The 14572-nt window shown below is 44.8% G+C and overlaps 1 protein-coding gene across 5 annotated transcripts in view; it reads right to left on the reverse strand.

The window, feature by feature from the left end:
- Nucleotides 1-4425, reverse strand: part of IGSF5 (immunoglobulin superfamily member 5) — a 42864-nt gene extending 38439 nt beyond the window's left edge. For 3 of the 5 annotated variants that reach the window (XM_061193901.1, XM_061193898.1, XM_061193897.1), the window contains exons 1-2: nt 2202-2384; nt 728-803 (exon numbers count right to left, since the gene is read on the reverse strand). In XM_061193901.1, coding sequence (XP_061049884.1) covers nt 728-803; nt 2202-2345 — 220 coding nt within the window. In that variant the 5' untranslated portion in view covers nt 2346-2384. Of the gene's footprint in view, nt 1-727; nt 804-2201; nt 2385-4214 lie in introns of those variants that run through there. The other 2 variants (XM_061193900.1, XM_061193899.1) reach the window with 2 other exon arrangements.
- Nucleotides 4426-14572: the final 10147 nt, after the last annotated feature.

Raw genomic sequence — 14572 nt, forward strand, 5'->3', positions numbered from 1 at the left:
GGAAGTTTAAAAAAGAAAAAAAAATCCCTGCAGTAAGAATACCCTGAGGACTTTAAAACCTAGCTAGGAAAACAAGACAAACACACCGGAAGCCATAGAAATCAAGACAAGACATAGTCAAAAGAAAGCTGGCGTACAAACTCCTGTTACCCTAACCACCCCGGGGTCTGCACACTCCATCTCCTGCAACGCAGAATCTGATCCAGAGACCCTGGCCTGGGACACCTGGAATCTATTCCGAGTGATACTCTGGGAAAGTTCCAGGATGAGGAGCTGTGGGGAGGACTGAGGGGTCTCACAGGCAATGGGTCCCTCACTCTGTCAACAATGGGAGCTGGGGTTATCACCCAGAAAGCTGCAAGGTCAGGAAAGCTTCAGGGAGGAGATGACGCCCAAGTCAGGTCTTCCTTGAAGACCAGGTAGAAATGGAAGGGGAGAATATCCAGGCGGGGGAATGGGATGCTTCAACAAGAGCAATGACCTTGGGAAGGTACCCAAGCAAGGACCCCGATGAGGAGGGCTGGTGGGCTCCTGTGCACCTGAAGGACCCTTCCGGAGTGAGGCCGACGCAGCAAGAAACGGAGGAGGTGGGGGGGAGGGGACCCAACAGGAAGAGCCTAAGGCAGAATCTGCTGGCAGCCATGCACCCCCGTGGCCTCCTCCAAGTCCCTTCCGCCCACTCCAGGTGGATGCCCGGGAGCGTGCCAGCCAGCTCCGTGGTCCCTACCTGCCAGCCCAGCCAGGACGACCAGCGCGGCCAGGATGCCTCCACAGCTGCCCGCATCTCGCATGCTCCTCCACACCTGGGAAAGCAAAGCAGGCACGTCACAGCCTGTCTCCATTCAGAGGTGCATGGGGACCCTCCCAGCTCATGTGTTTCCCTGGAGAGATAAGTCAGCCTGGCCAGTGGCACCAGCCTCATCTTGGAACTTGTTAGAAAAGCAAATTCTCGGGCCCAGCCCAGACCTGCTGGATTAGAAGCTTTGGGGGCCAAGCTCAGAAATCTGCCTAAAGTTCAACATGGTACCGATTCCTGTACGTGCTCAAGTGTGAGAATCAGTGTATTCAACGACCTTGCTCCCAAGCCCATGTATAAGTCGTGGGAAGCACGTGCTATACCATGACCACAGAATCACTAACCAGAAGGTCAGAGTGTGGGCTTACTGCTACTCACTTCAATCAGGATGCTTTAATCATTGAGAAAAAAATCCTTCTCACAACAAGTGTACATTAGCAAGAGGGAAGACAGACAGCAAAAGGAAGGACTAGATCATAAGCTTATTAGGTGGTAAGAGGCATGGAGACAAATAGAAGAGAGCAGTGTGTGTGAGGGGATGTGTGTTTGGTGGGCTGGCTGGTGCTTTGAATGCAGAGGTCAGAGAAAGGCTCCCAAGAACGTGCCCAGTGAACAGGGAAGGCGGTGAGGCAACCGGCACATGGGTAAGTACAGAAGAGCTTCCCAGGCAAAACAGCAGGTGCAAAGACCCTGGGGCGGGACCGTGCCTGGCACATTTGGGGAACCGTAGAGGGGGCTCTGGGGCTGGGGCAGGAGAGAGGTCAGGGTAGACCAAGTAAGGCTTTCCTGGCCCCTTGGTAGCACATGCTTGGATCCTGGCATGTACATCTCTCGGCCCTTCCTTTGTTCTTTGATAACCCTCTTGCTCACTCTCCATCCCTGCATTTTTTATTTTTATTTTTTCCTTCTCCTTGGGACAGGCCTATCCGGGGCGGTCACCAGGACTGCTTAGAGCACGTAAGTTAAATCTCCCACTGAACATATCATGAAGTGTCTACAAAAACACCGACTTCTCAGCCCCAGGAAAGGGTTTCTTTATTTCACACGTCATTAGCACAGCGACCCGACCTGCGGGGAGTTTTCACTTTGGCTTTGGCCTCCACATGGATTTCACAGCTCCGCTGGCGGGGATACATGCCTTCCCCCCAAATCAGGGGGCAGCGGGTTCCCTAAGCGAGCCGGCGCGGGATTCTGTGATAAGCTGCCATACCCCCCGGGCTCCATATTGTCGTCTCTAACAGGACATAGGCCACCACAACCCACAAGCCCAAATACAATAACTGAAATAGACACAGGTAAGAACCGCCCCACCTCCTCCCTCAGAAAGCACCTCATACAAGCTGCTGAATCAAATAGAGTGAGGTGTGAGGGATCGGGTGATGCCCGGCCCGTGACCCCACTTTACCTGTAAGGGCAGCACTGGGTGCTCACAGCTCACGAGCAGGAACGTGGGGTTTCCACCTCTGATTTCTGATGTCTTTGGAAAGCAAAATTCAGCCTGTATAGTAAACCATAACTGCTCGTGTGTGTAATGTAAGGGTCCCAGCATCTGTGCTGCAGGACCTTCCCACCAAGCAACTCAGCTCCTGACATCATCTAAAAAAGATTCAGTAAATCCCTACAAATACGCCTTGATACCAAGCAGTCCAGCAGCTGGACACAAACCAAACTGAAATCATGGCCTTCCCAGATGGATCCAAGATCCCAAATTACCAAGCGCCATAAATCATTTACTAATTTTCAAGGTTCAATGAACACAAGTGGACCAGCCAATCGCTCTACGAGTCACCTAGAAATCTAGGCTCAAGCGGAGGATGGAGGAGAGATTGAGCTGCCGAGTTATAAAAGTCACACATTTTCCTGAAAGCAATAAATGTGAAGTGCGGACCCAGCATTACTGAAACTGCAGCATGAGCTTAAGGTCCACCAGGAAAGGCTTCTAGTCACTGATTGTCTAGTCAGCCAGGCTGCAGACTAGCACCAGATTACTTAACTCGCTTATTCTCTGTGTGACAGAACGAGTCCATTACTAAGAGCCCAGCAGAACCTCCCGGACGGGGGCACGTAGGAACACCCCGGGTGCTACAGGACCCCAGACGTGGATCTTGAGGGGACAGTATTTTTTGAAGGGTGTGTACAGGAAGGAACTTGATTCCAAGTTGTAACTGAACTCAGACAGTTTGCTTTAATTAAAGGAAGGCTCTGCCAGGTAATTTGCAAGTTCATATCTCTATGGAGTAGTTTGAGATTTTACTTCTCATTCATTTTGTTACAGAAGACTTGGATTACCTACTTTTAGTTGAAAAACTACAAAGTCTTTCAAAAATCTTAAATCTTATTAAATTGCATTGAAACAGAAATAGAGTTACAGATGTAGAAAATAAACTTATGGTTACCAGGGGGAGGGATAAATTGGGAGATTGGGATTGACATATAAACACTACTATATATGAAATAGATAACTAATAAGGATCTATTGTATAGCACAGGGAACTCTACTCAATACTCTGTAATGACCTATATGGGAAAAGAATCTTAAAAAGAGTGGATATATGTATATATATAACAGATTCACTTTGCTGTACACCTGAAACTAACACAACATTGTAAATCAGCTACACCCCCATAAAAATATTTTTTTAAATTGCATCAAGACAGGATTTAAATCACAACCACTTCCTACTGTCCAAACAAGGCAGAAACACTCAGGAGACCCATCTGCACCCACCAAGCCTGTCATCTCAGGAAGAAAATTGCCAGATGCGATTTCACTTATTTACCCACACACACAAACCCTTATGTCTGGGTTCTTGGAAAAAGCTTGAAATCATAAAATCCAGAGGCTGCAGACATCCTGTTTTTAGGCATCAGCATAAATCCTAAACCCAGAAACAAGTAGGACAGGAGGGAATTTAAATGCACACAAGGGGCTCTCCACAAACTTCTATGTGCACATACAAAGGCACCAGGGCCCCTCCTCCACCCCAGTACCCCAGCTCTGGGAGCCCCCGTATTCGGAGGTGCCTTGGCCCTGCCTGCTAGACGTGGGGAATCTTAGGACTTCCAGAGGTTTAGAGCAATTTCCTTTCCATCAGGCCTCTCATTGGGGAAGAATAAATGGCATTTAAAGTCTGTCCAATGAATAATGGGAGTGCCAGGAATTTTCCAGCCTTTGAATCCAGACCTTCCAAATTCCAGCGAGTCTCAGCTTTCAAGGCGTTCGGAGAACAGCTCCCTGTGAAGCTTGATGAGAAATCGTCTCAAATTCCTAAACTCGCAGAGCAGCCCGATCTTTTAATTTTTAACTCTGTGGAATTTGGGAAACAGATACGTGTTGGATCGTCCAGCACTTCCCCCCCAAGACCAGCAAGCGGCCTGCCCGGGGCTGAGCACCAGCTCCCCAGGAGGAAGCAGGTACCTGCGGGGAGTCCGCTGGCCACACACCAGGCTCACGCGGTGTCTCACCTGTGACAGGTGGATCTGCCCGTTGGGGCTTCAGCGAAGGTACTGCGGTCCCCAAAGGCCCCTCTCCTGCCTCTGAGCTCTCCCCACAGAAACGCAGGAACAAATCTCTCGGCCACGGAGAATCCGGACCGCTCTCACCTGTAACCAGGAAGTCGCTCACGTCACAGGCCGGGCTGTGCACACACAGGTGGCCTCCCTGCCTCGGGCCCTGGAGCCGCAGACTCCCCGTTAATCATCATCCAGCCCGGGGTCCGGGTCCGGTCAGCCTGACCATGCCCTGCCTCAGGGCCAAGGCTGCCCTTGCACTTGGCCTCCACCCCCTGTTCCTGCCCCAAGCCTTTCTTATGTCCTGCAGGAGGCCAGCGGGAGGCTGGGGGCCCCCTCCTGCCCTTGGCCTCCTCTTGCACGTGGACGTGGCCGGCCACCGACCAACCTTGTTTCTTGGCTCCGGCACAGGCCCGGAGCTGGCAAAGCGGGTTTCTTCTCGCAGCCCGGCTCCTCCACATCCACAAGAACAGGTTCTTTTGTGAAAGAAAAAACAAAAAGTCCTGAGAATGAAGTCCTCTGGAATGGGGCCAGCTTTAGAAGTCAAGTCCAGTTTCCTGTGCAGCGTTTGCAGGAGAACTGCTAAGAGGTTTTCTGCAGGCATCCCAGACCCCACTCCCAGCCCCTGGGAAGTGAACTGAGGAACTTGGCTTTTCAGAGCATTGACAATTCCTGGAAAAAACCATCCCCCCAAATCCTGAAGCAGCAATGTACTGAATTGTCTGCTCTCTTACCGTTCTTTTTGAGTATCTGGCTGGTCTCCCCCATCACATTCTAATCCTGTCATGGGACTCAGGGTCAAGGGCATCTGCACAGAAGAGGTGACAACAGAAGGTATGGATCATATACTTAGAGTAAGACGCTGAAGCGAATAAATAGGGGAAATGCTGTGTCTTCCAGTTGAAGGGGATCAGAACATGCCACCCCAAAATATGTCACTTTGGCATAAAGATTATTTTTAAGCTGAAGACATTTGAGAGTCAACAGATGCCACAAAAAAAAAAAAAAAAAGGAAATAAAGCTTTCTCAGAGCTTCCCTTTTCTGACTAAAAGCAGGACCTCCTGGGAAATAAGGCTGCCATAAATTCCTCTCCAGGGTGGATCTATGCCCAGAAGGGAGAACACAAATAAAACCTACTCCAAATCCCTTCTTCAGGCGAGTTTATGATGCTAAGGAAGACAGAAAGACCACTCATACCTGTATAGACAAATATTACCACAAATTTCTCAACTCCCATCTGTCCAGAAGAAACATAGGTATTCTCCCCCTAAAATACCTTTTCTCACCCCCTCCCTTTCTCCTACTAAATTAGCTATGTAAGTCTTTAACCATTCAATGAGCCAGTTACTTCCTTTGTAGGCTCCCATACGCACACAAAATAAACCTTTTTCTCCTATTCACCTTTCTTTTGTCAGTTTAATTCACAGGCCTCGGTAAACGAACATAAGAGGGTAGAGGAAAAGGTTTTTTTCCCTCCCTACCCCTACCAGGCTCTGGTGCTAGGAGCTGGTCAGAAAAATGGTGAACAAGCAGATAGAGAGTCAATATGTTGGTCAAATAATCTCACAAATATACACAGGCTTATAGCATCTTATTTAGGAGCTGTGTCCCTGAAGGCCTACCATAATTCAAAACTCAAATAATTCCAGGGCAGTGAGCCACAGGAATAAAAATTGAAGGCCAGTGTAGCTCATATTTGCCCTAATGTGCTTTTTTTTACTTTTTTGGCTTCATTCCTTCCTGACATTTAGAATTTCATTCACCAGTTCTGCAGACTGGCCTTCGGAGCACAGTATCAGCCAAGATTTCCAGCCCTACCCTCAGCCTCAGCAGTACTGCTGGAGAATATCATTAGAGCTTCTAGAAAAATTTAAGGTATAATAACAAAGAGGGTGTAGGGGAGGGGGAAAACAAACTTTACCCTCCTCAGTCTGTGGCTGGGACCCTGGAAATTAAACTGACGAAGACAGATTAACAAGAGAAAAACAAGAGATTAACAAGAATTTATTAACACATGCAGTACAAATACATGCAGAGGAAACTCATTGCCAGGTAGCTCAAAGGGGCGGTTAGGACTCGGGGCTTATCTAGTATCTAACAAGACAATAAATTTGTAGAGAAGTGACAAGAAAAGGAAAAGGAGTTGAGGCTATTGGGGTGGCAAACTGTGGGAAGGTGAGTACATGGGTGAGACTAATGGAAGATAAGTGTGGTGTTGATATGGTTTGTTTGTGTTGATTCTGATAAAAGTGTCCAGTATTAAGATCCCTTTGCCCTTCATGGTACAAAAGAGTGGAGGGTGGAGAGTTTGGTGTCTGCTGTTTCTCAGTCATCTTCAACTTAAAATAATGCATATGCCAAAGTGGCTTATTTTAGGGTGGTATGTTCTGATTCCCCACAAGTGCCATAACAACTATGCATACATAATAATCAAAACCACTGTCAGCAATTCCACAGCAAACGCACGGTCCTCCTCGGACGACCCCGGGGTATTCCTATGTACCAGTTACTGAGAGGTTCCCCCAGGGCAAGAGTGGAAACACTACTGACAAGTCACTGGAAATGCAGCTCACACTGTGTGGTCCTGAGGGATTTTTTTTTTTTTCTTTTTTTTTAATTTGGGAGATTTGCATTATTTCAAAGTTTGAACATAAAGAGAGATTTTACTAATATTTGTAGCCTGTGCTATTTTAAACTTGTAAAGTTCAAATTTACATAAAACATATTCACACTGTAATTCCTATCACAGTAAAATCTCTGAAGGAACTCTGATGAAGGTTGGGGTGAGGAGGGAGTTTCCCTGAGGGAACTGGGTTTGAGCTCAGATTGGGGTGGGGGGATGTAAGTAGTGAATTGGGCAGGAAGGTGGAGGGTGCGGAGGACCACTCCTGGGGCAGAGGGAACAATGTGCATCTGGGCAGCAGGATGGATGGCAGGAGACTTGGTACCCTGAGGATGTTAAAGAGGCTCATGGGACCTGAATGCAGCTAGGTGGGGGGCCAGGGGGGCCTCGGATGAACCCAGAGGGGAGGCAGGGTCCAGACCAAGGGTTCAGACAAGAGGTTGGTTTTGATCTTCTAATACGGAAAGAAACATCAGGAAAACTGATGAAAACTTTGAAATGGGTAAAAAAGATTCTGGGGTTATCTGATTTAATAGGACCTGAGCTGCCTTTGACCTATTGAAAACTCGAGTTTGGGATGGTAGATTTTATGTGTCAACTTGACAGGTCATGGAGCACCCAGATAGCTGGTTAAACGTTATTTCTGGGTGTGTCTATGACAGCATCTCCAGAAGATATTGGCATTTGAATCAGTAGACTGAGTAAAGCAGATTCCTTGTCAATGTGAGTGGGCCTTATCTAATCTACTGAGTGTCTGAAAAGAACAGAAAGTGGAGGAAGGGTGAATTTCCTCTCTGCCTGACTGTTCAGCTGGGACATTGGTCTTCTCCTGCCCTCAGACACTGGCACTCCTGGTTCTCAGATCTTTGGACTCAAACCGGAACTTAGGCCATCAGTCCTTCAGTTCTCAGGGCTTCAGACTTGGACTGAACTACACCACCAGCTCTCCTGGGCCTCCGCCCTGAAGACAGCAGATCATGGGATTCTTCAGCCTCCATAACCACTTGGGCCAATTTCTCATAAGTAATTAACAAATACATAAATAAATAAATAAATAACCTATTGGCTCTGTTTCTGCAGAACACTGACTAATACAAAGATGTAAGAAACTGATAGTAATATAAATGATTCTAGTCTGTAGAAATGCAAATGACCTTTGGCGAAAATGCAATTGATTTTTGCCCTACAGATATTGACTAGTTTTGCATCTATTTGTAAATTTTTTAACATTCTTGATGGTTCAAAAAGATATGTGTCCCTTGAATTGTCCATTGAATCTGTTGTAACATCTTGCTGGTTCCCTCATTAATTAGTGAGTTAAATAAAATCTGGGACACATGTTTCTTTTAGATTTGTATGAGAGCCGCGATTTTAGAGCTTTTAAAAGGAGCCCTTTGAGGAATTTAAGTGAATGAGTGGCATGATCGCTATGGAATATTTTTTAAATATTAAAAGTAATAGGTTGAATCACGAAAGTGTTACCGAGTCCAGGCTCATACCACTCGCCACATGACAGGCCAATAAATCAAGGGATGAGGTGTTGGGGCAAGAATAGCGACTTTATTCAGAAAGGCAGCAGACCGAGAGGAAGGTGGACTATTGTCCCAAAGAACCATCTTCCCCGAGTTAGAATTCAGGCTGCTTTTGTACTAAAAGGGGGTGGGAGGTGGGATGGTTGCTGCAGACTTCTTTTTTTTTTTTTTTCTGTTTTTAATTTTAATTTTTTTTTAATCAGTCATCAATTTTATACACATCAGTATATACATGTCAATCCCAATCGCCCAATTCAGCACGCAGACTTCTTGAGAATCCTTTGTTCTTGCAGCTGTCCATGTGGGTCTGGTCACAATGTTCCTATAAAGCTCCCACAAGACAAATGCTATTCTCTGTTCTGCAATTTTTATCTCTATATGAATGGGAAAGGGTTATACCTTTAAAGGTCACAGCCTTGAGAATGGACTACCCTATATATTTCAGGCTATAGGCAACATTCTTTCAGTGATTAACTTGTAACAAAAGCAATAGAATGCAAAGGTTAAAGAAACAGATCCAATACCAGTCAGATACATTCTTCCCTGTTAGAAAAGTGCCCACATTGAACTGTTTTTCACTTACATAGACATCAGTTTCATATTAGGCTCAACCTACTATAAAGAAGAAAATAAAACCCATCTGAAAGTATCACCCTTAGATAAGCATTATGAATTTTTAATGCATAGCTTCTGTTATTTTCCTCATTATAAGTGATACATATTAACTATGGAAAAATTAGAAGATTCAGGTAAGCAGAAAAGGAGGAAAATTTTTAAAGATTTCTCTTAAGCCCAACATGCAAAGACAAGCAGTTAGTAGCATGGCATATATCTGTTTAAAAAATGTTCTTATTTTATCTACTGTTTAGGAACCAGATTTTATTTACTTAATATATTGTAAGCCTCTGCCCCCAGTCAGTAGACACTCACATTATTTTTAATGGCTAAGCAAAATTCCATCAGAGGAAGGTACATCACTTATCTAAGCAGATTCCTGCTGTTGGGTGTCACGTGACTGGCACATTTTATCATTGTACACAGTGGTGAACATCATCATGGCTGGATCAGAGCATAAACACCTAATGATTTCCTTAGGATCAGGTCTGAAAAATGCAATTGCTACTACGGAGACAGTAAAAAGTTCAGTGATTGCTGGGGGTGGGAGGATAAATAGGCAGAGAGGAGAGTATTTTTAGGGCAGTGAAAATACTATGCATGATACTATTAGGGGACATGCATGTCATTATACGTTTGCCAAAACCCATAGAATGTACACCACCAAGAGTGAACTCTAAGGTCAGCTATGGACTCTGAATTGTTGTGATGTTTCAATGTAGATTCACCAATTGCAACAAATGTTCCCCTCTGGTGAGGGATTGATAGTGGGGAGGCTCTACACGGAGGCCGGCGGTGGTGGGGGGGGGGTGCAGGGTAGGGGATATACCCTCTGTATCTTCTGCTTAACTCTGCTCTGAACCCAAAACTGCTCTAAAAGATAAAGTGGGGGGTTTTTTTCTTTTTCTTTTTTTTTTAAATGCAATCCCTGGGTCAGAAGACGTGCACATCTCAGGAAGTCTGAAACATTCCTGATTAGCAAGAGGCTCTCCAAGATAATTATATTGCCCCTAGCAGCTAATGTCCAATGCAATCAACACTATCAGCTATTTTAATTTTTGTCAATTTGAATGGCAAAAAAATATTTAAATCGTTGTTGTTTTAATTACAAAAGGAATGTGTTGTCAATGTAGAAAATGTGGAAAATTCAGAAAAATACACAGAGGTCGTTAAGCAGAACTCAAAACCTTGCGACCCAGGGAGACCCACCATCAAGTATTATAAAGCCTTCCAATCCTTTACGTGTGTGGATGTGCACCTATGTGTCTAAGAGTGTGTATGTGTGTATGTCATGTATAATTTTTAACTTTTTATTGCATTATTATATATAATTTTACCCACAAAATTTGCATTTTTTCACTTCATCCTCTAGACTGGGTTGAATAGTGTCCCCCTCAGAATGCATGTCTACCCAGAACTTCAGAATGTGACCTTATTTGGATATAGGGCCTCGGTAATTAGTTAAATTAAAGTGAGGTCGTACTGGATTACAGAAGGTGATAAATTCAATATAAATGGTGTCCTTATAAGCAGAGAGAAATTTGGACACAGGGGCATACACAGAGGGAAGACACAGGGAGAAGGCCATGTGATGACAGAGTCAGAGAGTGGAACGATGCAGCTACAAGCCAAGGAATGCCAAGGATTGCCGGCCAGGAGATGGAAGAAGCAAAGAAGCATCCTCCCCTAGAGCCTTCAGAGGGAGTGCGGTCCTGCTGACACCTTGATTTCAGACTTCCAGCCTCCAGAACTATGAAACAATGAAGACATGTTGTTTTAAGACACCTAATTTGTGGTACTTTGTAACAGTAGCCCTAGGAAACTAGTATCCCCACTTAACCAATGGCTTAAATGTGTTTCCATAAATTTATGTATTCTTATGAAATAATTTTGAGTGGCTAAAAAGTGTATGTTTTATGGATGTACCATCAGTTACTTTATTCTTTAATTACTAAACATTAAGTTGCATCTGTACTTTAACTGTTAGAAATCTTTTATTTGAACAAACATGTACTTTCATGTATTACATAGTAGAATATGTTGATGTCTATACAATTTTATATCATTTTAAATTTAACTATATTTTAAGCATCGTTCTCTATCACTAAAAACCATTCATGAGCATTGCTTTAATGGACTTATAATAATATGCTATATTATGATACATAGTATCATTATAAATTATCATAATAACTGTGAGAATATCCAAGCCCTTAAACATTATGTTGTTTCCAGCTTTTCAATATTGCAAGCAATACCGAGATGAATGTATTTATGCATGTAGAGGGTTGGGGGTTTTTTTTCTTTTATTTTGCATTTGGTACCCTATCTCACATTAGGATCTTTTAATTAGAGTCATATGTCAAAACATTATTCACTTTAAAATTACTGATAGAGTTAAATTTGATTCCAGAACTATGCCCGTTTACAATCCCACATGCAGTGTCTGAGATGGCTCATGTCACCACACCCTCAAAAGCATTGAAGATGATCATTTTTGTGAGTGTGGTTAACTGGGGTACAAAGTTAATAAATTCCTCCGTAAGTAGGAATTTGCAAAATGCCCTCTGTCCATTGCATTCCTCGATCACGAAATCTTAGGAGGAAAGTTGACTAGAATAATGTGTCCTTAAAGTTGCAGGAGCCATTTCACCCTCTCATGCAGGCATGTCTTTCAGTTATTTTTAACATCAACCATATCACTAGGGACATAATGAGAAATTTTGGCCCTGGACCATCAGCAGAAAATTCACCCTCTATTTAAACCACCCCAATACTTAGTGCCTTAAAAGCCATCATTTATTTTTCAATCTGGGCAGGGCTCAGTGGAGATGGCCTGTCCTGCAACACACACTGTCAGCTGGGACAGATAACCTGGAGCTGGACCCACATCCAAGGTGGCTCATTCACAAGGCTGGAAGATTGGTCCTAATGGTGAGGGTCTTCATTCCTCTCCACATGGACCTCTCTGTGGCACCGCTTGGGCTCCCTCATAGCATGGCAATTCGGTTCCAAGAGCAATTGCCCCATTGGACAGAATGTGGAAGCTGCTAGTCTTTTAAAGCCTGGACCTAGAAATTGGCAGTGTCCCTGTATTAGTTTTTTGTTACTGAGTAACAAACTCCCACAAATTTAGTGGCTTAAAACAATACCCATTTACTATCTCACAGTTCTGTAAGTCAGAAGTCTGGGCAGGTTCAGCTGAGTTCTCTGGGCAGGTTCAGCTGGTTTCTGGGTTATCTTGAGACTCTGGGAATGAATCCACTGTTAAGTTCATTATATTTGTGATCTGGACTCATTTGCTTGTGGTTGTAGGACTGAGGTCCCTGTTTCCTTGCTGGGTGTCAGCCAAGGGCTACTCCCTGCTCCTCAAGGTCACGTACATTCCTTGGCACGTGACTCCCTCCACCACCTAAGCCAGCAACGGTGCATAGGGCCTCCCTCTGATTCCAATCTCTGACTTCCCCTGTGCAGCCAGCTGGAGAAAACTCTCTGCTTTTAAAAGGCCCATGTGGTTAGATGAGGCCCACTTGGATAATCTCTCTTTCAACCTATGATGTAACATAATCACAGGAGCGATGGCACAGCATACTCACAGCTTCCACCCACACTCAAAGGGGAGTGGGTGTACAAAGGTGGGGGTCATTGAGGGTCATAGAATTCTTCCAACCCCAGTCATCCCACAATATGCTATTGACCAAGAAGTCACAGAGTCCAGATTTGGGGAGACCCCTCAGTGGAGGAGTGTCAAAGAATTTGTGGGTCATGTTTTAAAACCACACATCCTCAAATAATTTTGGCTTCAGGAGAGGACCTGAAGGAATGGGAGGGGATGATTTGTGTCTACAAGTACATCCTTGTCAAGCAGGCTCCCAGTCCTAGACCTCAGTTGTCAGGTGTCCTCCACGTGACAAGAAGCCCTGTGAGGTCAATCTGGCTTTGTCACTGGGCAAAGAGTAGTGCTTGCTGATGGATGAGTGGGCTTTAAAAATGTGCAAAATCTTTTAAAAGCAGTCATTAAATTGGAGGGCTTCTATTGGTACCCTGGCCCCAAGCCAGGAGTTCCCCTCTTAGGTACCATCCTGTTCACACACTGATACAGTTCACACACTAATGACTGGATGAAAAGCAAAATAAAAGTGGTCCTTGGGGCTTCCCTGGTGGCGCAGTGGTTGAGAATCTGCCTGCCAATGCAGGGGACACGGGTTCGAGCCCTGGTCTGGGAAGATCCCACATGCCACGGAGCAACTAGGCCCATGAGCCACAACTACTGAGCCTGCGCATCTGGAGTCTGTGCTCCGCAACAAGAGAGGCCGCGATAATGAGAGGCCCGCGCGCCGCGATGAAGAGTGGCCCCCGCTGGCTGCAACTAGAGAAAGCCCTCGCACAGAAACGAAGACCCAACACAGCCATAAATAAATAAATAAATAATAATTTTTAAAAAAAAGAAAACTGATTCCTTAAAAAAAAAAGTGGTCCTTGAAAGTGAACTTAGATTTTCAAAGACAAATAAATTATTTTTTAAATGAATTCCAAAGCATAGGAAAGCATAAATTGCCTTCGGAACATCATCATCTAATTTCTTCTATTCTATTTTTATGGCAGAATTCTCATTTTTAGGCATGTCAAAATGGCTTGACACATCACAGGTGCGCGTGTCTGAGAAACGATCACATTGCCCTTTTTTGGCAATTAGTGCTTGCACAGGGGCTCAGAGTTGCCTGGGAAATGATACTCCCTGGATGCTAACATGGGCTTTGGTAGTGCGATCTTTCTTGCTTCTGAGGATGAGAGTTAAATTGACTTTGACTTCCGATAATGAATGTCTATCAAGCAAGCCACTATGGGTTGAATTGTGTCTCCCCCAAAAAAGGTCCACACCTGCAGGACCTCAGAATGTGACATCATTTGGAGATAAGGTCTTTACAGAGAAGTCAAGTTGAAATGAGGTCATTAGAATGGGCCCTAATCCAGCTTGGCTGGTGTCCTCACAGAAAGGAGAAACTTGGACAGAAAGACAGACATATACAGAGGGAAGACAATGTGAATAGACACAGGGAGAAGGCCATGTGAAGACAGAGTCAGGGATTGAAACGATGCTGCCATCAACCATGGAAAGTCTGGGGCTACCAGAAGCTAGGACAGGCAAGGAAGGATGCTCCCCTACAGGTTTGAGAGGGACCACGGGCCTGCAGACAACCTGATTTCTTACTCTCACTGCCAGGACTGAGATAATACATTTCCATTCTTTTTTTTTTTTAAACATCTTTATTGGAGTATAATTGCTTTACAATGGTGTGTTAGTTTCTGCTTTATAACAAAGCGAATCAGTTATACATATACATATGTTCCCATATCTCTTCCCTCTTGCATCTCCCTCCCTCCCACCCTCCCTATCCCACCCTCCCTATCCCACCCCTCTACATGGTCATTTCCATTCTTCTAAGCCGGTCAGGGTGTGGCTCTTTGTCCTGGCAGCCCGAGGACACATACAC

Source organism: Eubalaena glacialis, chromosome 6 (genome assembly GCF_028564815.1).
Source record: "Eubalaena glacialis isolate mEubGla1 chromosome 6, mEubGla1.1.hap2.+ XY, whole genome shotgun sequence".
Lineage (NCBI taxonomy): Eukaryota > Metazoa > Chordata > Mammalia > Artiodactyla > Balaenidae > Eubalaena > Eubalaena glacialis.